A 20440-nucleotide genomic window follows, 5' to 3' on the forward strand; every position below is an offset into this window, starting at 1 on the left:
AGATGGTGGTGTTCTCTTAATCACAGACACAAATGGAAGGTTCTAACTTTCCTGAGAGTAGGCCCCTATACCCTATACTCTTTTAAGCCCCATTGTTGAATAAAGTGACTTGCATTGCCTTTCCCTTTCTGACTCCTTGTCGTTTTCTTTCAGGATGGCAGATTACTGCAACAGCTTTCTAAATAGTTTTTTCTGCCTCTCATTTTTCCTTTCTGTGGCTTGTCTTCATCATTGTGCCAGATAACAGCACAGCAACAGTTACTTCTCTGCTGATCTATACTCTTCAGTGGCTCCCCATTACCAATAAAAGAAAGAATTTCTTAGCGTGGTGTTAAAGGCTTTCCAGGACCCCTGAGCTCTTCTTTTTCTCCTTTTCTACACTTTTAAAAGAGACCATTCCATATGTTCTGAACTTGTCTTACCTTTTCCCATACCCAGACCTTGGTCATACTGTGTCCTGTAGAAGAAATGTCCATTTCTCCTTCCTTCCCCAAACTATTACACCCTATCTTCTTCATTGTTCATATTCATTCATATTTCTCTTTCTCCCTTTCTCTCTCCATGCCCCAACCAAATTTTATTACCTACTTCAGGGGTCTAATAATATATTATATATTTCTTTATGGTACTTCTAAAAATTTGCCCTTTTTTAAAAAATTAAGTAGACCCCACCCCCAACATGGGGCTTGAACTCACAACCCTGAGGTCAAGTGTCAGATGATCTACCGACTGAGCCAGGCAGGTACCCCAACATTTGCTTTTCATTGTAGGGACATGTGTTCATCTCTTTTGTTCCTGCAACATTGTAAACTCTTAAGTTACTTGAAAGTAATTAATCTTACCTCTTTTCTATATCCCTCAAACATTTAGCAGAATTTGTGCTTGTTTTACTGAATGCTACAAAGGAGCTTGTTGATTTGGTATGAGCAGTGAAGTAGCAGGAAGAACTGAATAGAAGTAGTTAATTTTGAACCTGAGAAACTGAAGAAGAGTCATAGCTTTAACCAAAAGAGACAGAATTCAGAGCGGTTGCTGATGTGTGATGCAGGGCAAGAAGGAAGAAAAGATAATGCCTTTTTTTTTTTAAGTTTGTTTATTTATTTTGAGAGAGAGAGTGTGTGTGAGCATTGGAGGGACAGAGAGAGAGGGAGAGAGAGAATCCCAAACAGACTCTATGCTGTTAGCACACTGAGCTTGATGTGGGCTTCAAATTCAGGAACCATGAGATCATGACCTGAGCCAAAACCAAGAATCAGACTCTTAACCGACTGAGCCACCCAGGTGCTCCGATAATGTCTTCTTAATGGTGATTGAGAAGAAAGAACATGGAGTGGAAAATCTGGGGATCTTCTGTAATGATAACTCTTCTGCCAATTTCATGATCTCACGAATCTCCTTGGACTGCTTTTAATTCGAGAACTATGTACTTGGCACCTGTCATGCCGAGGTTGGTTCTGGGTGCGTTTACGTTTTTTAATTTTACTTATTACTGTATGCAATATTATTAGTTTTGTATTTTTCCCCTTTTATATGCCTGGTTATTGAGGCTTAGGAAACTTAAAAAAATTTGTCCACGTTTATAGAGCAAGAACAAGGACTGTAATTCGAGTCTTTTCACTCTGAGCTCAGGCTTTTCTCATCCCACTCTATAGCATCTCAGTCCTGCTCTCCTTAGTTCTGTGCATTTGTGCCCCTTGCTTTGAGTTTGTGTTGCTCTGAATTAATAGGTTTTTTTCTGCCTGGCTGGGTTGTACCAGGAATTAGGAAGAAAGAGATACCCTTTTAACTCTTCATATTGTCTATTTGACATTTTTAAGTGGCTTAATACAGCTTATTATTGAAAACAAGAAAAAAACTCATGGTGAGATGTTTAAGCATATAAGTATGTACACTTATGTTTTAATGAAATTTAGCTAGTTCACTTAGTTCAATGAATAAGAGCACTCATGCACTGCAGGAAGGCCCTGTGTGAGGTTCTGTGAAAGGGGAAGACTCTCTGTTCTGAAAAAGCTCTAGATGTTGGAACCTTGAATGAAGGATGATCAAAAATGGTGACATTAGAGGACGGCATTCAAATATAAGAAAAACTTTGGACAATTTAGACAGGGAAGATTGGGACGCTTTTCAGACAGGGAAATTGAGCATGTGAAGGTAGAAAAGTATATTTAGGAAACAGTGAGAAATCAACTTGGTTTGAGTAGTAACAGTGTGTGTATATATATGTATGTATGTATATATCACATTATAAATAAAGGAGTATAAATGAGATGGGAATGCAGGTTTGAGCTGAATCGTAAAGGCCCTAAAACTGAGCCCCAGGACTCGAGCCCATCAGCAGATGGAATGGATAAACAAAATGTGACATCTACACATAATGGAATATTATTCAGCCTTAAAAGGGAATGAGATTTTGACACATGCTACAACATGGATTAACATTGCAGACCTCATGCTAAGTGAAATAAGCCAGTCACAAGAGGGCAAATATTGTATGATTCCACATATACGAGTAGTCCATTTCACAGAGACAGAAAGTATAATGGTGGTTTTTAGGGACAGGGTATAGTGGAGAATTGGGAATTAGTGTTTAACAGACATAGAATTTCAGTTGGGGAAGATGAAAAAGGTGTTTATGGCTCTACAACAATGTGAATATACTTAATGCCACAGAAATAACTGTACAATTAAGTAGTTAAAATAGTAAATTTTATGTTCAGTGTATTTTACCACATTGAAAATAAATTTAAATTTTTTTAATTAAAAAAAAATCCTAAACCATAGAATTTGAACTTTGCTATGCAATTGACAGGGAACCATTAAAATTTTGGATAGTGGGAGGAGTAACGTGATCAGAGTTTTGCTCTGATTAAACTGGAAGATTAGGGGCACCTGGATGGTTCAGTCAGTTAAGTGTCCAACTTTGGCACAGGTCATCATCTCATGGTTCATGAGTTCGAGCCCCACATCAGACTCTGCTGTCAGCACAGAGCCCACTTTGGATCCTGTCCCCCTTTCTCTGCCCTTTCCCTGTCATGCCCCCTATCCCCTTCTCAAAAATAAGTATTTATAAAAACTAGAAGATTAAACTGGATGCATTTTATAAGTATTTAATTAGGAAACTAGCATGGCAGTCCACGTGTACATAATAAGCACTTGAAATAGAGCAGAAACGCAAGCATGATATGGGCATTTCTTTTTTTTTTTAACGTTTTTATTTATTTTTGAGAGAGAGTGCAAGCGGGGAGGGGCAGGGGGAAGGGGACACAGAATCTGAAGCAGGCTCTAGGCTCTGAGCTGTCAGCACAGAGCCAGATGCGAGGATCGAACCCATGAACCGTGAGATCATGACCTGAGCTGAAGTCGGACGCTTAACCAATGGAGCCACCCAGGCTGGGCATTTCTGAAAAGTGTTGCAATGAACATACTTGTGCGTGTATTTTGGTGGATATATGTACATAATTATTTAGGGCATGTATCTAGGAGTAGAATTGTGAGGTCCTGGGGTATATGTTCAGCTTTTGTAGATACTGCCATAGTTTCCCAAGATGGTTATACCAATTTACACTCTTACTAATATGGTATGGAAAGTTTCAGTTTCTCCATATTCTTCCCCATGCTTATTACTATCAGTCTTTGTTGTTATAACCATTCTGGTGGTTGTGTAGTGGTATTAATTTGCATTTTGCAATGACTAATGAAATCAAGATTTTCTTTTATGCTTATAGCCTTTTGGATGGATGTCTTTTGTGTAGTGCCTATTCAGATCTTTTGCCCATTTTTCTATTAAGTGGTCTTTCTCCTGCTAATATGTGGAGTTGGATTTTTTTTAAATATATTCTGAATATGAGTCTTCATGGATATATGTATTGTAAATATCTCCTCTTACTCACTTGGTTTTTCATCCTCTTGATGGTGACCAGACACTAAGTGTAATGTACTAACATTGATCACTTTTTCTCTTGTATTATTAGCAACTTTTGAGTATTCCACAAATTTGTGTAGCCCGAAGCCATGAAGGCATTTTCCTCTAAATGCTTTATAATGTTGTATCTTTCACGTTTGGATTTATAATGATCTGAAATTAATTTTCATATATAGCATAAAAAAGGATTAAGAATCTTTTGGGGCATCTGAATCGTTCAGTCAGTTAACCACCCAACTCTTGATTTCAGCTCAGGTCATAATCTCACAGTTTGTGAGTTCAAGCCCCATGCCAGGCTCAGCATTGACAGGAGTCTGCTTGGTCTCCCTCTGCCCATCCCCTGCTTGTGCACTCTCTCTCTCTCTTTCTCTCTCAAAAATAAACAACCATTTAAGAATAAAAAGAATCTTTCTTCATACTTACCAAATGACCTATCACCGTTTATTGAAAAGACAGTTCTTTTCTTTATAGCACTGCAGTATCAACTTTTTCACAAATCTAGTGATGAAGTATGTATGGGTCTGTTTCTGGAACCTTCTGTTCCAATGGCCTATTTGTCTATCTTTTAGGCTTGAGCTGCTTTTAGTCTTCTAAATAGACAAGGCTTTCCTCCCAGTGGTTACCCTTGGTTATACCCACCTAGCCCTAGAAATGGAAAGTAGAATGTATTAGTTATTTATTACAGCATAACAAAAGGTTTAAAACTTACTGGCTTAAAACAACAATAAATATTATTATTTCTTAGGTTTTCTGTGAGTCGAGAACTCAGGAGCACTTTAGATTGGTGGATTTGGCTCAGGGTCTCTCATTAAATTACAGTTAAAAAGTTGCCTACTCCTGCAGGCATCTGAAGGCTTGGCTGGGGCTGAAGTATCTGCTTCTAAGAATAGCTCATTTACATGGCTGGCAGGAGGCCTTACTTAGTTCCTCACCATGTGCACTCCTCGGTACTGCTTGAGTATCCTCACAACATGGCAGCTTATCCAAAGGCAAACAGGAAAGAAGCTATAGCATCTTTAATTACTTAGCCTTCAAAGCTGCACGGTCATTTATGCAATATGCTGTTGGTCATCCTTATTCAGTATGGGAGGGGACTACATAAGGCTATACTGGAAAATAAGACTCATTGAGGGCTATCGTGGAGACTACTACACAGAAAAAGAGAAGAAGCTTGTTGGCATCTTAAGTTTATTGTTTCTCTGGGAACTTTTATTCCCTAAGGCCTAGAATCATACCTTGCCTGGACAGCCTACAATCCCTAGAGCTGGCATGTAGTTTGAAAGGTTTGGAAATCCTGGTGAGTCTTGGTATTTTGTGCCCTCCTGCTCAGAAGTCTGAACTCTGAAGTTTATTCATATTTTCACAGTATGAATCCCTAAGATCCCATCCCTAACCCTGACTGGAAAAGATTGAGGACAGCTGGATCTGGTCATAGTCGGTAGCCAGCTGTTAACCTTTCTCTCCATGATCTTTATTTTTCTTCTCTGAGAAATAGTCCTTTCCTCCTTATGGTTTTCTTCAAATACATTTCCCATCTGTGAACATTCCAATTCTCTTGTGGACCAGTTTCCTTTTAATTAACTTTATTTTGAGATAATTTTAGTTTCATATGTAGTGGTAAAAGTAATACAGAGACCCCACATACCCTCTACTAGTTTCCTCACAATGGTAACATCTTCTGAAACTGTACTACAACATCACAAGAATGTTGATATTGATACAGTCAAGATCTAGAACATTCCCATCACCGCAGGAATCTTTCATACTGTCCTTTTATAGCCATACTCACATCTGTCCTACTCCAAGCGCCTCCTTTAAACCACTGACAACCACTAATCTTCTGTCCGTTTCAAGAATGGTACATAAGTGGAATTGGGCAGTATGTAGCCTTTTGGGATTGGCTTTGTTGATGCTGCCTAACTCTGTGGAGATTCACTCAAGACTTTGCATGTGTCAATACTTTTTTTTTTTTTTTTTTATTGCTGAGTAGTATCCTATGGCATCACAGTTTATTTAACCATTTACCTATTGAAGGACATTTAGATTGTTCCAGTTTGGAGCTATTATAAACAAAATTTATATAAACATTCATGAAAAATTTTTGTATGAATGTAAATCTTTATTTCTCTGGGATAACTACCCAGCAGAGCAGAGCAGTTGCTGTGGTGTATAGGAGTTGCATGTTTAGTTTTTTTTTTTAATGACCAAACTCTTTTCCAGGGTGGCTATATCATTTTAGATTCTTTCTTTTTTTATAAATAAACGTTGAAAAAAAAAATTTTAAAAAAAGGGGCGCCTGGGTGGCGCAGTCGGTTAAGCGTCCGACTTCAGCCAGGTCACGATCTCTCGGTCCGTGAGTTCGAGCCCCGCGTCAGGCTCTGGGCTGATGGCTCAGAGCCTGGAGCCTGTTTCCGATTCTGTGTCTCCCTCTCTCTCTGCCCCTCCCCCGTCCATGCTCTGTCTCTCTCTGTCCCAAAAATAAATAAACGTTGAAAAAAAAAAATTTAGATTCTTTCTTTTTTTTTTTTTTTTTAGTTTATTTATTTAAGAGTGGGAGAGAGGGAGAAGGAAAGAGAGAATCTCAAGCAGGCTCCATGCTTTCAGCACAGAGACTGACAAGGGGCTCAATCCCACAAACCTGCAAGATCATAACCTGAGCCAAAATCAAGAGTCAGACACTCAACCAACAAAGCCACCCAGGCACCCTGATCATTTTAGACTCTTACCAGCAATATTGAGTGACCCGTTTTCTCTGCCTCATTGCCAGCATTTCGTGTTGTTGTTATTTTAGCAATTCTGATAGATCTGTGATATCTCATTGTATTTTAATTTCTGTTTCCAGAACAGCTAAAGATATTGAGCATCTTTACATATATACAGATTTACCATCTGTATATTCTCTTCAGTGAAGTGTCTTCCATGTCTTTTGCCCTTGTCCTAATTCCCTTTTATGACTATTGAGTGTGATAGTTTTCTATATGTTACCAGATATTATTCTTTGTTGAATATGTGGTTTGCAAGTATTTTCTCCCACTCAAAAGCTTCTCTTTTTATCTTTTTTAAAATTTTTATTATTTAAGTATATTTGATATGCAGTGTTACTAGTTTGAGGTGCACAACATAGTGGTTTGACATTTCTATACATTATGCAGTGTTCACCATGATAGTGTAGTTACCATCTGTCATCATACAACACTGTTACGGTATTATTCCCTATGCTATACTTTTCATCTCCATGACTTATTTATGACAGAAAGTCTATACCTCTGTGTCCACTTCAACTATTTCACACATTCCCCCCACCTCCACCCCTGTGGCTACTACCAGTTTGTTCTCTACATTTATGAGCCTGTTTCTGGTTTGTTGCTGTTGTTTGTTTGCTTGTTTTGATTTCGAGATTCCACAGGTAAGTAAAATCACATGGTATTTGTCTTTCTCTGACTTAATTCATTTAGCATAATACCCTCTACGTACATACGCATTGTTTCAAATGCAAGATCTCTTTTAATGGGCAAGTAACATTCCTCTGTGTGTGTGTGTATGTGTGTGTACACATCTTCTTTATTCATTCATCTATGGATGGACACTTGGATTGTTTCCATATCTTGGCTGTTGTAAATAATGCTGAAATGAATATAGAGATGCATGTATCTTTTTGATTTAGTGTTTTCAGGGTTTTTGATGGGGGGAATGGTAAATATCTAGAAGTAGAATTACTGGATCATATGATAGTTCTATTTTTAATTTTTCGAGGAAGCACCATACTGTTTTCCACAGTGATTTCACCAGTTTAAATTTTCATCAGCAACACAAGGGTTCCCTTTTCTCCACATCCTTGCCTACACTTACTATATTTCTTGTCTTTTGGATAATAACCATTCTAACTGGTGTGAAGTGATATCTCATTGTGGTTTTATTTTCATTTCCCTGACGATTACTAATGTTGAGCATCTTTTCATTTTTGTCTGTGTTAACTATCTGTATGTCTTCTTTAGGGAAATGTCTATTCAGATCCTCTGCCCATATTTTAATCAAATATTTTTTTCTTTTGGTTTTTGAGTTGCATAAGTTCTTTATTTTTTTTATATTAACCCTTTGTCAGATAAATCATTGGCAAATATCTTTTCCCACCCAGTAGGTTGGTTTGTTTTGTTTTGTTTTGTTGATGGTTTCCTTCACTATGCAAAAGCTTTTTATTTTGGTGTAGTCCCACTTGTTGTTTTTGGTTTTGTTTCTTTTGCCTGAAGAGAAATATTCATAAATATATTGCTAAGGCTGCTGTCCAAGAGACTACTGCCTGTGTTTTCATTTAGGAATTTTATGGTTCCACATCTCACGTTTAGATCTTGAATCCATTTTGAGTTTGTTTTTATAAGAAATTTCTTTCTTTTGCATAAAGTTGTCTAGTTTTCCCAGCACCATTTACTGAAGAGACTGTCTTTTCTCCATTCTATATTCTTGCCTCCTTTGTCATAGATGAATTGATTGTGTAAGCATGAGGTTTTTTTCTGGGCTCTTCATCCTATTTGATTGATTTGTGTATTTATTTTTGTGCCAGTATCATACTGTTTTGATTACTATAGCTTTGTATTATATCTTGAAATCTGGGATGTGATACCTCCAGCTTTGTTCTTTCTCAAGATTGTTTTGGCTGGGGCTGCTGGGTGGCTCAGTCGGTTAAGCATCTGACTCTCAGCTCAGGTCATCATCTCACAGTTCATGGGCTCAGGACCCATGTTGAGCCCCGTTGTCAGGCTCTGCACTGACAGCATGGAGCCTGCTTCGGATTTTCTCTCTCTCCCTCTATCTCTCTGCCGCTCCCCTGCTTGCTCGCTTGCTCTCTCTCTCTCTCAAAATAAATAAACATGTTTTTAAAAAAGATTGCTTTGGCTATTCAGGTTCTTTTGTGGCACTATCCAACTTTTAGTATTATTTGTTCTAGTTTTTTAAAAATCCTTTTGGTATTTTTATAGGGATTATAGTAGTGTGGACATTTTTTTTTAATATTTTTTTTTAACGTTTATTTATTTTTGGGACAGAGAGAGACAGAGCATGAACGGGGGAGGGGCAGAGAGAGAGGGAGACACAGAATCGGAAACAGGCTCCAGGCTCTGAGCCATCAGCCCAGAACCCGACGCAGGGCTCGAACTCACGGACCGCGAGATCGTGACCTGGCTGAAGTCGGACGCTTAACCGACTGCGCCACCCAGGCGCCCCATGGACATTTTAACAATAATAATCTGTCTAATTCGTGAGCATGGTATATCTTTCCATTTGCTTATATCATCTTCTGTTTCTTTCATTAATTTCTAATAGTTTTCAGAGTATAGGTCTTTTGCTTCCTTGGTTAAATTTATTCCTAGGTATTCTTTTTGGTGCAATTGTAAATGAGGTTATTTCTTAATTTATCTTTCTGCTACCTCATTATTAGTGTATAGAAACACTAATACACAAAACATTTCTGTATATTTTGTATCCTGAAACTTTACTGAATTCATTTATCAGTTCTACTAATATTTTGGTAAAATCTTTAGGATTTATTATGTATAGTGTCATGTCATTAACAAACAGTGAAAGTTTTATTTCTTCCTTACCACTTTGGATGCCTTTTGTTTCTCATCTGATTGGTGCCAGCTAGGACTTCCAGTACTATAGTGAACAGAAGTGAGTGGGGTTCCATGGTGTAATGGTTAGCACTCTGGACTCTGAACAAAAATGGCAAGGTGGACATTCATTTTTGCTGATCTTACAGGAAAAGTATTCAGTTTTTCACCATTGAATATGATGTTAGCTGTGAGTTTTTCAAATATGGCTTTGTGGAGGTGTGTTCCCTCAAAACCAACTTTGTTGAGAGTTTTTATCCTTCATTTTGTCAATGTGATGTATCACATTGGTTGATTTGTGGATATTTAACCATTCCTACATCCCCAGAATAAATCCCACTCGATTGTTGCGAATGATATTTTTAGTGCATTGTTGAATTGGGTGTGCTGATATTTTGTTGAAGATTTTGGCATTTATGTTCATCAGAGATACTTGCCTAGAGTTTTGTTTAGTAGCCACTTTTTCTGGTTTTGGTATCAGAGTAATGCTGGCCTCATAGAATGAATTTGGAAGCTTTCTTTCCTTTTTCTATTTTGTGAAATAGTTTGAGACAAATAGTTATTTACTCTTCTTTAATGTTTGGTAGAATTAACTTGTGAAGCCATTTTGGCCTGGACTTCTGTTTGTTGGAAGGTTTTTTGTTTTTGCTTTTGTTTTTGTTTTTAATTACCAATTCAATTTTTTTTTTTACTAGTAATCAGTCTGTGTTGATTTTCTGTTCATTCTTGATTCAGTTTTGGAAGATTGTGTGTTTCCAGGAATTCATTCCATTTCTGCTAGGTTGTACAGTTTGTTGGCATATAATTTTTTGTAGTAGTCCCTTACAATCTTTTGTATTTCTGTGGTGCTGGTTGTTACTTCTCCTTTTTCATTTCTAGTTTTATTTATTTGAGTTCTCTCTTTTTTTTTTTCTTGATGGGTCTGACTAAAAGTTTATCAATTTTATTTGTCTTTTCAAAGAACTACCTCTTGGTTTTGTTGATATTTCCTCTGTTTTTTTAGTCCCACTTCATTTATCTCTGCTGTGATCTTTATTATTTCCTGCAATTTACTAACCTCGGGCTTTGTTCATTTTCTAGTTCCTTTAAATGTAAGGTTAAATGGTTTGAGGTGTTTTGTTTTTTTTTTATTTGTTTCTTGAGGTAGACCTGTATTGCTATAAATTTCCCTCTTAGAACTGCTTTCACTGCATCCCAAAGATCTTAGGCCATTGTGTTTTTGTTTTTATTTGTCTCCATGTGTTTTTTTTTAATTTCATTTTTTAATTTTTTATTGACCCACTGGTTGTTTAATAGCATGTTGTTTAGCTTCTATGTGTTTGTGATTTTTTCCAGTTTCATTTTGTTTTATTTTTTATTGTAATTGATGTCTAGTTTCCTTACTGTTGTAGTCAGAAAAGATGTTTGATGTGATTTCAATCTTAGATATACTGAGATTTTTTTGTGGCCTAACATGCAGTTTTTCCTCAAGATTGTTCCATGTGCACTTAAAAAGAATGTGTAGTCTGCTGTTTTTTGATAGAATGTTCTGTACATATCTGTTAAGTTCATCAGATCTAATGTGTCATTCAGAGGCACTGTTTCCTTATTGATATTCTCTCTGCATGATCTGTTTATTGATGTGAGTGGAGTGTTAAAGTCCCCTACCATTACTGTATTAATTGTCAACTTCTCTCTTTATGACTCTTACTCATCGCTTTATGTGTTTAGGTGCTCCTGTGTTAGATGCATAGATATTTACAATTGTTATATCTTCTTTTTGGATTGATTGCTTTCTCACTATTTAACACTTGTTTGTCCCTTGTTACATTGTTTTCAAGTCTATTTTGTCTGATACAAGTATTGCCATACTAGCTTTTTTTTTTACCCCCTCATTTCTGTTTGCATGAAATATCTTTCTTCATCCCTTCACTTTCAGTCTGTATGTGTCTTTTCATCCTCTTAAAGACTTTTGCATAGCAAAAGTTTTACATTTCATTGAAGTCTAATTTATAAGCTTTTGCCTTTTATGGATTCTGTTTTTGGTGTCAAGTCTGAGAACTCTTTCTTAGCCCTAAACCTGATAGATTTCCTCCGTTTTTTTGTCCTAAATGTTTTCTAGTTTTACATTTAAATCTATCATTCATTTTTAGTTCTTATATAAGAGGTGAGATTTAGATTTAGTTCTTTATGGATATCCACTTGCTTCAGCATTATTTGTTGAAATGGCTGTCTTTCTTCCATTGAATTGCTTTTCACCCTTGTCAGAAATCCGTTGGGTGTATTTGTGTGGCTCTGTTTATGGGTTCTCTCTTCTATTCCTTTGTTCTGTGTGTGTGTCCCTCTGACAGTGCCACATAGTCTTGAGAACTGTATGTGTATATATAATAATTATTGGAATCTAGTGAATTAATAGCCCCTCTTTTATCATATTTTTCAATTTTTTTTACACTTTCTTTGCCTTCCTATATACATTTTAGTGTAATTTTCTTTACATCTGTAAAAACTCTTGATGAAATTTTGAGATTGTGTTAAACCTGAGCATCAATTTGGGGAGATGTACTATGTTGAGTATTCTCATTCATGATCATGGTATTTGGTTTTTTTTTTCTTTCTTCAGCATTGTATAGCTATCAGCATACATGTCCTGTGCATATTCTGTTAGATTTACACTTATTTAATTTTTTAAAAACAAACTATAAATAGCATTTTATTTTTATTCTCTATGCCCACATGTTCACTGCTAGCATATTGAAGCAAATTGATTTTTATATGTTTATCTTGTATCTTGTGACCTTACTTGACTCATTAGTCCCAGGAGATTTTTAGCTCTTTTTTTTCTTTTTTCTTCCTAATTCCTTGGGATTTTCTATGTGGAAAATAATATCATCTGCAAATAGGGACAGTTTTTTTCTTCATTTCCAAACTGTATGCCTTTTATGTCCATTTCTTTATTGTCCTCACTAGAATTTTCAGCAAGAGTGGTGAGAGTAAGCAGACATCCTTGCCTTGTTTCGGATTTTAGGGGGAAAGCATTCATTCTTTCAATACAAAGTAGAATGTTGGTGTTGATCTTTTGTTGGTGCTTTTTATCAAATTAAGAAAGCTCCCCCCTCTTCCTATTTTTTAAGTGTTGTTATTATAAATAGGGATCAAATTTTGTCAAATTTTTTTTCTGTATTCATTGATATGACCATGTGGTTTTTCTTTAGTCTATTACTATGGTGGATTACACTGATTAATTTTTGAATATTGAATTAGTTTTACATCCTTGAGATAACCCTCACTTGGTTACATTATATAATTCTTTATATTATCTTGCTGATTTCTCTTTGTATTTTATGTTTAAGTCCATGATCGATTTTGACTTAATTTTTGTTAAGAAATTTTGTATAGATATAAGAACAGTCTTGAAAAAGCATTCTTCTTGTAACATATTCAGGTCCCATGTTCTCCTTGCATTATGTGTCAGTAATCCAACAGTAATTTTTCATTTGTGTATCATGAGACACTTTCAAGCTGAAGGCCCCAGATTTCCTTATAAATATTTAGTACATGGTCAGGGGCGCCTGGCTGGCTCAGTTGGAAGAGCATCGACTCTTGATCTCGGGGTTGTGAGTTTGAGTCCCACATTGGGTGTAAAAATTAATAAATAAACTAAAAAAAATAAAAATAAATATTTATTACATGGTCAACGTTCATATCAGAATGAAGAGAACAAGAGAGTAAAGAACTCACATCATATAGAATCCACACTATACCTTTATCTTTCTTAATCTCTTTGCTGTACTTCTCTTGCTGTCCTCCTTTCCTGCTTATGTGAAAATATATATATTTAAGTTGCATTTATTAGTTTGAGTAAATTAATATATTGATAGAATGAAGAAAGTCAATAGATCTTTATTGAGCTCTCATATAGACCAAACACTTTTCCAAGTAACTTTTGGCCAGAAAGGAGCCTAACCTCAAGATGTTCAGAGCTTAAAGGGGAGGAAGATATATAAATAACTGAAATGCCAAAGAAAGCACAAATTATTAAGAGAGTATAAGACAGAAGCACCAGCTCTACCCAGGGAAGTTAGTAAAGCCCTTCCAGGGGAAGTGATACTTCAAGCTGGCACTGAAGGGACATAGGAATTTTCTAGATAGACAAGGTGAGGGTAAAGTCATTCTAGGAAGATGCAGTAGGTTGTGCAAAGACAGGAAGGCATGCAATTATCTGGTATATTTGGAGAATAATATGTAATTTGTTATGCACTGTAGTAAGTTCTGTAAGACCAGGAATTCATGCTGTACGCTCAACATCTAGAATACTGCCTGTAGCATAGTAAGCACTAAACAAATACTTGTTGGATGGATGGGTGGGTGGATGGATGGATGGATGGATGGAAAGAAGAAAGCAAGGAGGTATAAATGAGGCCAGAGAGATAAGAAAAATTCAGTGATAAGGAGCCTTGTTTAGTAACATTTAGCAAAATGCCTACCATCAAGATTCATAGAAGGATACAGATGTTGTTCATAATATACTTGGGAAGAAACAATAAATTCCAAAATATCTGTAATATGTTGTAAAAAATGACAGGCCATAAAAACTACATAAAAAGTGTTACAAAGGTTCAGAAGAAGTAGAGGTCCATTTCAGCTGAGAAGATCAGAGAAGTTGTCATTGGAGCTAGACTCTTTGAAGTTGGTTATACTTGTGTTCTCAGTTGTTTGATTTAAAAAAGAAATGTGCATAGACTTGGAGAGAAATGGTGTGGCAGAAGAGGGATGGGAATTTGGGACTAGACTAGACAGCCTTGCCTGCTTGGTCATAAATTTATCAGCATTTTATAAGCAGTCATTTATCAGCCTACACCACTTCCTTGGAAGCAGAACCTGACAGGCTCCGATGTTATCTGTAGTAAACACCTTTCTCTTGTTTATGTGGGTGTCTCTGTGTTTGTTTATGCTTGTACCTGCACACCAGTGATTTGGAGACAGCTCTTTCTGCAGAGACCAGCACTGAAGGGGACACATCAACTGAAACACAAGCTAAACTATTAACAATACCTTTTAAAAATGCACCTTGCTACTCACACACTTCCATGTATATGCATGCACCTGCTACATGGACCACAAGCACACCCAGAGTTCTATAAGCCAATGACCTGGGAAAGATTTTAGGTGACTGTAAATATATAGTTCTTATTTTTTGTTTTCCTCAGCTTGATTCTATCTGGCCATACCTTATATTCATTTTGAGGTAAGACTTCTTAAGCATCAGTTATATCCCTGTAACCTACTGGATGCTGTAAGGAGTTCATGTAATAAAATAATTACTCATTAATCCAATACATAGTTATTGATAACCAGCTGTGTGTCAGGCACTATTTGAAACACTGAAGATGCAGCATGGGATTTTAAAAAAATCATTCCTTGTGTTTACATTTTGAGAGGTAGATACAGACATTCAACAAAAATGTGGCATTTTAGATGGTGTAAGTACTAGTAAGAGCAGTGTTGCAGAGTAAGGGGGTAAGAGAGTGTGAGGGTTGGGTGATTAAGAATGGCTGCCCCCCCGGGGCGCCTGGGTGGCGCAGTCGGTTAAGCGTCCGACTTCAGCCAGGTCACGATCTCGCGGTCCGTGAGTTCGAGCCCCGCGTCAGGCTCTGGGCTGATGGCTCGGAGCCTGGAGCCTGTTTCCGATTCTGTGTCTCCCTCTCTCTCTGCCCCTCGCCCGTTCATGCTCTGTCTCTCTCTGTCCCAAAAATAAATAAACGTTGAAAAAAAAAAATTTAAAAAAAAAAAAAAAAAAAAAAAAAAAAAAGAATGGCTGCCCCCGTAATGGGATATTTGAATAGAGACTTGAAGGAAAGATGTCTGGGGGAAGAGTATTCCAGGCAGAGGGAACACCCAGAGCAAAGACGCTGAGGCAGAAGTATGTGGCCAGTGTGGCAAGAGCAGAATGGCCAAGGCAGAGCATGGCTGGAGATGAGGTAAGAGGTGTTGGATGGGGGAGAGTTGACCGTCACATCAGACCCACTGGCCATTGTGCAGACTTTGGTTTTTACTCTGAGATGAGAAGCCTTTGGGGATTTTGTGCAGAGAAGTGACACAGTCTGATTTACATCAGCTTCCATGTTGAGCATCAGTTGCAGGATGAAAGGGTAGAAGCAGGAGGACTACAGAATGGTGGGCTAGACCGAGTGAAATGTTTGAACCAACAGGATTTGTTGTAGATGTGGAATGTGAAAGAAGGGAGTCCATGATGACCTCTCACTATATGTGGTCTGAGCACCTGGAAGGCTGGAGCTGCTGTTAACTGAGATGGGAAAGATTGCAGGAAGAACAGGCTCGGAGGATGTAAAGAGCTCAGTTTTGAGCACACTGGGTTTAAGATGCTTATTAGTGAAGAGTTGGGTATAAGACTCTGGAGTTCAGTGGATGGACCTGGGATGGAGAAATACATTTGGGAAGTACAGCAATTAGATGGTCTTTAAAGCTGTGAAACTGAATAAAATAACCTAGGGTGTGGGTGTAGAGAGAGGAGAGACAGAGACTGAGAAGTGAGCATGGAAGCATTCCAATATTTAGAGGTCAGAGAGATGAGAAAGAACCAGCCCTGGAGTCTGAAAAAGAGGCTGGGGAGGAGGAAAGTTGAGGGTGAGCCAAGGGAAGAAGGTGCTTCAAAGAGGACAGAATAAACCATTATCAGGTGTTGTTGAGAGATCAAATAAAACCCAAAAGTTGCTTTAGCAGCCTTGAAGTCTTTGAGAACTTTGTTATGCAGTGGTGGGGCAGCCTGATTAGATTGCTTTCCACCAAAGAATGGCAAGAGAGGAGACAAATGTCCAGTAATTTAGAAAACTCTTTGAGGTTTTACTCTAAAGAAAACTGGGCCATCATTAGAGGGGAACATGGGATTAAGTCAAGCTTTATATTTTTTTCCCCATGATGGGGGATGTTGGTGTCCTTATGGGAATGATCCTAGTAGGGAGGGAAAATGCAGTGCTTCCAGAGAATGGGAGAATCATACAGTGGTGTCGGTCCCCTTGTAGGTGAAAGGGGGCACACAGATAGAAGGATGTTGGCTTTAGATCAGATGAACTGTGCATGCTCCCTAATAACAGGCTACTTTGCTTCAGATGCGGGCAGATCAGTAAATTTGGTGATGGAGCATATGTAAATTCTCTTGATTGCTTATATTTTCTCATGAAACCAAAAAGTGGCCATGTTGGACGTTTAGAGAGAGAGAAGCTCAGAGACAGTAGCCAAAGAGCAAGAGAAAATCTTAGACAAGGTAACTGAGATAGGATCTTGGGGCAGCCTGGGAGCCCACATCTACAAATGACTTAACTACAGCAAATCAGTAGTTAAGCATAGCCTCAACCCAAGGCTATTACATGCAGCATCTTTTTACCACTTTGTGTGGTGTCTGCTCACAGATTACTCAGTCTTATTGAAAAAATGGAATATACAAGACAGGATAAGAGAATATGTGATCAAGTGTTAAATTCTATAGTATGAAATGATACAAGGAGTTTATTCATTCAGTGATACATATAGAGTATTTAATATGTGCAAGGCCCTATTACAAGTACTTGGGCTATTGCAAGGAGCAAGACAGTGAAAAAAAATCTTAAAGTTATGTGCTTCAGAGAAGTTTTAAGTTATTTTTTAAAATTTTTATTTATTTTCAGAAAGCAAGAGCATGAGTAGGGGAGGGACAGAGAGAGAGGATGAGAGAATCCCAAGTAGGCTCCGTGCTGTCAGCACAGAGCCCAATGCCGGGCTCTGTCTCACGAGCTGTGAGATCATGACCTGAGCCCAAACCAAGAGTTGGACACTTAACTGAGCCACCCAGGCACCCCCCACTTCAGAGAAGTTTTAGAAGGCTTTCTAGGTGATTCTTCCAAGGCACCATCATTTGCTTGAAAAACACAATATACCACACACAAATTAGGGAATTGTTTTTCTGCTGCTGGCTGTGTGTGATACTGCTTCTTTGCTTCCACTCACCATGACTTGTTGGGGTCCCTATCCATATACTGAGATGCTGTGGTTTTGCAAGTTCCACCCTGACTAACAGTACTATGAGTTTGAATCTGTATTCCAGCATAGGGAATAATTGCTCGAAAATGTCTTAGTCTCCATCTAATTTCTTAATCTAAAAAATTGGAATGCCACATCTCATTTCAGAATGATAAGACCCTGTTCCATAGTGAAGTGTTGCGCTAACACACGTTCTAAAATCATCCTCCATTTTTTAAACTGTGGTGAAGTATGAAAGAGAAATAAGGGCCATGTTCAGCCTGCAGGTGCAACAGACCCCATCCTTAACCTAGTGATTTCTGAGCACCTGTGAGAAGCTTTGAACTAACTAATGACCTTTTTCCCCTCTTTTTCCTTCTTCCTCCTCAGGCCTGGAAGAAGCGATGGTTTATCCTGCGGAGTGGCCGGATGAGTGGTGACCCAGATGTTCTGGAATACTACAAGAATGATCACTCTAAGAAGCCCTTGAGGATCATCAACCTGAACTTCTGTGAGCAGGTGGATGCAGGCCTGACCTTCAACAAGAAGGAGCTGCAGGATAGTTTTGTGTTTGACATCAAGACCAGTGAGCGCACCTTTTATCTGGTGGCCGAGACGGAGGAGGACATGAATAAGTGGGTCCAGAGCATCTGCCAGATCTGTGGCTTCAATCAGGCTGAGGAGAGCACAGGTAGGAGAGCAAACAGGAACCTTTTTCCCAAGTGGCAAGGTGCTTCCTGGAGCAGGCTTAGCAGTTGGGACTAAGATGAAGGCCTTCAGATCCCTTGAGCAAGGACAGCCCACTGCAGCTAAAAGCGTTCATCTTTGGCAGAGGAGTAATAGGCAAAGAGTAAGACTGTGAAGGGTTTGATCAAATACTAGAGGAACCCCTGGCCCTAATTACATTCAAATGGGAAACAGATATGTTGAGGTTATGAGGAAGCTAAAGGTACTTTGTGGTATTTCTTCAGGTACCTCAACACCACTCCATTTCTCAGCCCTGCACCTTTCTCCCCTTCCCTCAGCTTTCTAGCCCTCTGTGCTCTCTTACCCACCACTTATCCCAGAGGGCAGTCCTCACCTTGATTCCTTCTCTGGTCCACCTCTGCGTGTTCTAGCCCATCTATTTCAGACCATCCTGCACAGCTACACGTGCCACTTTTTTTCCTTTGGGTTTGGGGTAATTACTGTTGATATATAATCCAGTGTTCTTTGATATTCACTTGGGAGGGGATAGGTGAGAGAGGGAAATGCCGATTTATATTTGGGTCTTGTTGACTTTCACAGAATAGTAGCCCAACTTTTGTAACTGAGTTTTGAGTTGCAGAAATGCCCTTTGACAGTTGTTTGGGCTCATCCCCAAACTTGGGGATGATTGAGAAATAGGTTTTTATGTTTGGGTTTTTTTTTTTCCTGAGGCAGGCGGAGAGCTTAAATCAGTAGTTCTTAAACTTGGTTGCACAACAGAATTAAAGGGGAGCATTTTTAAAATGTTGATGCCAAGGACCCATGCCAGATCAGCTCACTAGGAATCTCAGGGGTGGGACCTAGGCATAAGTGTCTCTTCACAGCTTTATTCTGAGTAGCAAGCATCCGAGGCTCAGCAAGCATTTTCTGTAAATATTTGAAGGCCAATTTTTTTTGCAACTCTCTAAAAACATACAAACTGGAGCTCCTGGGTGGCTCAGTCTTTTAAACATCTGACTCTTGATTTTGGCTTGGATCATGATCTCACAGTTCATGGGTTCAGCGGTATAAAGCCTCCTTGGGATTCTTTCTCTCCTCTCTCTGCCCCTTCCCCACTCATGTGCACGCGTGTGCGCGCTCTCTCTCAAAATAAATAAATTTTAAAAAATAAAAAAACACGGAAACCATTCTTAGCTCATCAGCAACATCAACATCATCTGAGAACCTGTTAGAAATGCAGATTCTTAGGATCACCCCAGCCAGACTTACTGAATCAGAAACTCTTGGAGTAGGGCCCAGCAATCTGTGTTTTTACAACCCTCCTGGTGATTCTGATGCACGATTAAGTCTGAAAACAGCTAGTTTAGACTCTTGCTACTTAGAGTGGGGTTGGGGAACCCAAAGCATCAGCTTCTCATGGGAATTTCCAACTCTGATTTGCAGAATCAGAATATATATGTATTTTTTTAAACTTATTTTGAAATAATCTTAGACTTTCAGTAGAGTTGCAAAAATTGTACAGTAAGTTCCCATGTATCTTTCCCTCAGCTTTCCCTATCTTACTCAACCATGGTACAGCTATCAAAACTGTGCAGTTAACATTGGTACAAAGCTTTCAAGTACAGTATATTTGGATTTCACCTCTTTTTTCACCCTTGTCTTCATTCCTTCAGGATTCAGCCCAGCATACCACATTAGATTTAGTGATTATGTCTCCATATCTCCTCCAATCTGTGACAGTTCCTAAGTCTTTTTTTTCTTTCTTTCTTTTTTTTTTTTTTTTTGACTTTGATCCTTTCAAAAAGTATTGGTTAGATATTTTGTAGAGTGTCCCTCAGTTTGGGTTTATCTGATGTTTTCTCATGATTAGATGGAGGCTATAAGTTTGGGGGAGAGTACACAGAGGTGTGCCTTTCTCACATTGTATCAGAGGGCACGTGGTAGCAGTATGTCTTATTACCTACTGGTCATGTGAACCTTGATCTCTTGGTTAAGGTAGTATCTGCCAAGCTCCTCCACTGTAAAGTCACTGTCTTTGCTTTTGCAATTAATAAATATTTTGGAGGAAATACTTTAATGATCAATTATCCTATTTCTCCTTAAACTTTCGCCCACTAATTCTAACACTCACCAATGGATGCTCACAGTCGTCATGTGTGCAACAGTGATTACTGTGGTATTCTAATGGTGGTGTTCTGGTTGCCCCAAAATCTGAATTTTATTAAGATCTCCAGGT

At 38.3% G+C, this 20440-nt stretch overlaps 1 protein-coding gene across 1 annotated transcript in view; it reads left to right on the forward strand.

The window, feature by feature from the left end:
• GAB2 (GRB2 associated binding protein 2) overlaps positions 1-20440 on the forward strand; it is a 189905-nt gene that overhangs the window by 112306 nt on the left and 57159 nt on the right. Inside the window, exon 2 of the mRNA XM_030332821.1 lies at positions 17908-18208. Coding sequence (XP_030188681.1) covers positions 17947-18208 — 262 coding nt within the window. The 5' untranslated portion in view covers positions 17908-17946. The remainder of the gene's footprint in view (positions 1-17907; positions 18209-20440) is intronic.

The sequence above is a fragment of the Lynx canadensis genome, chromosome D1 (assembly GCF_007474595.2).
Source record: "Lynx canadensis isolate LIC74 chromosome D1, mLynCan4.pri.v2, whole genome shotgun sequence".
Lineage (NCBI taxonomy): Eukaryota > Metazoa > Chordata > Mammalia > Carnivora > Felidae > Lynx > Lynx canadensis.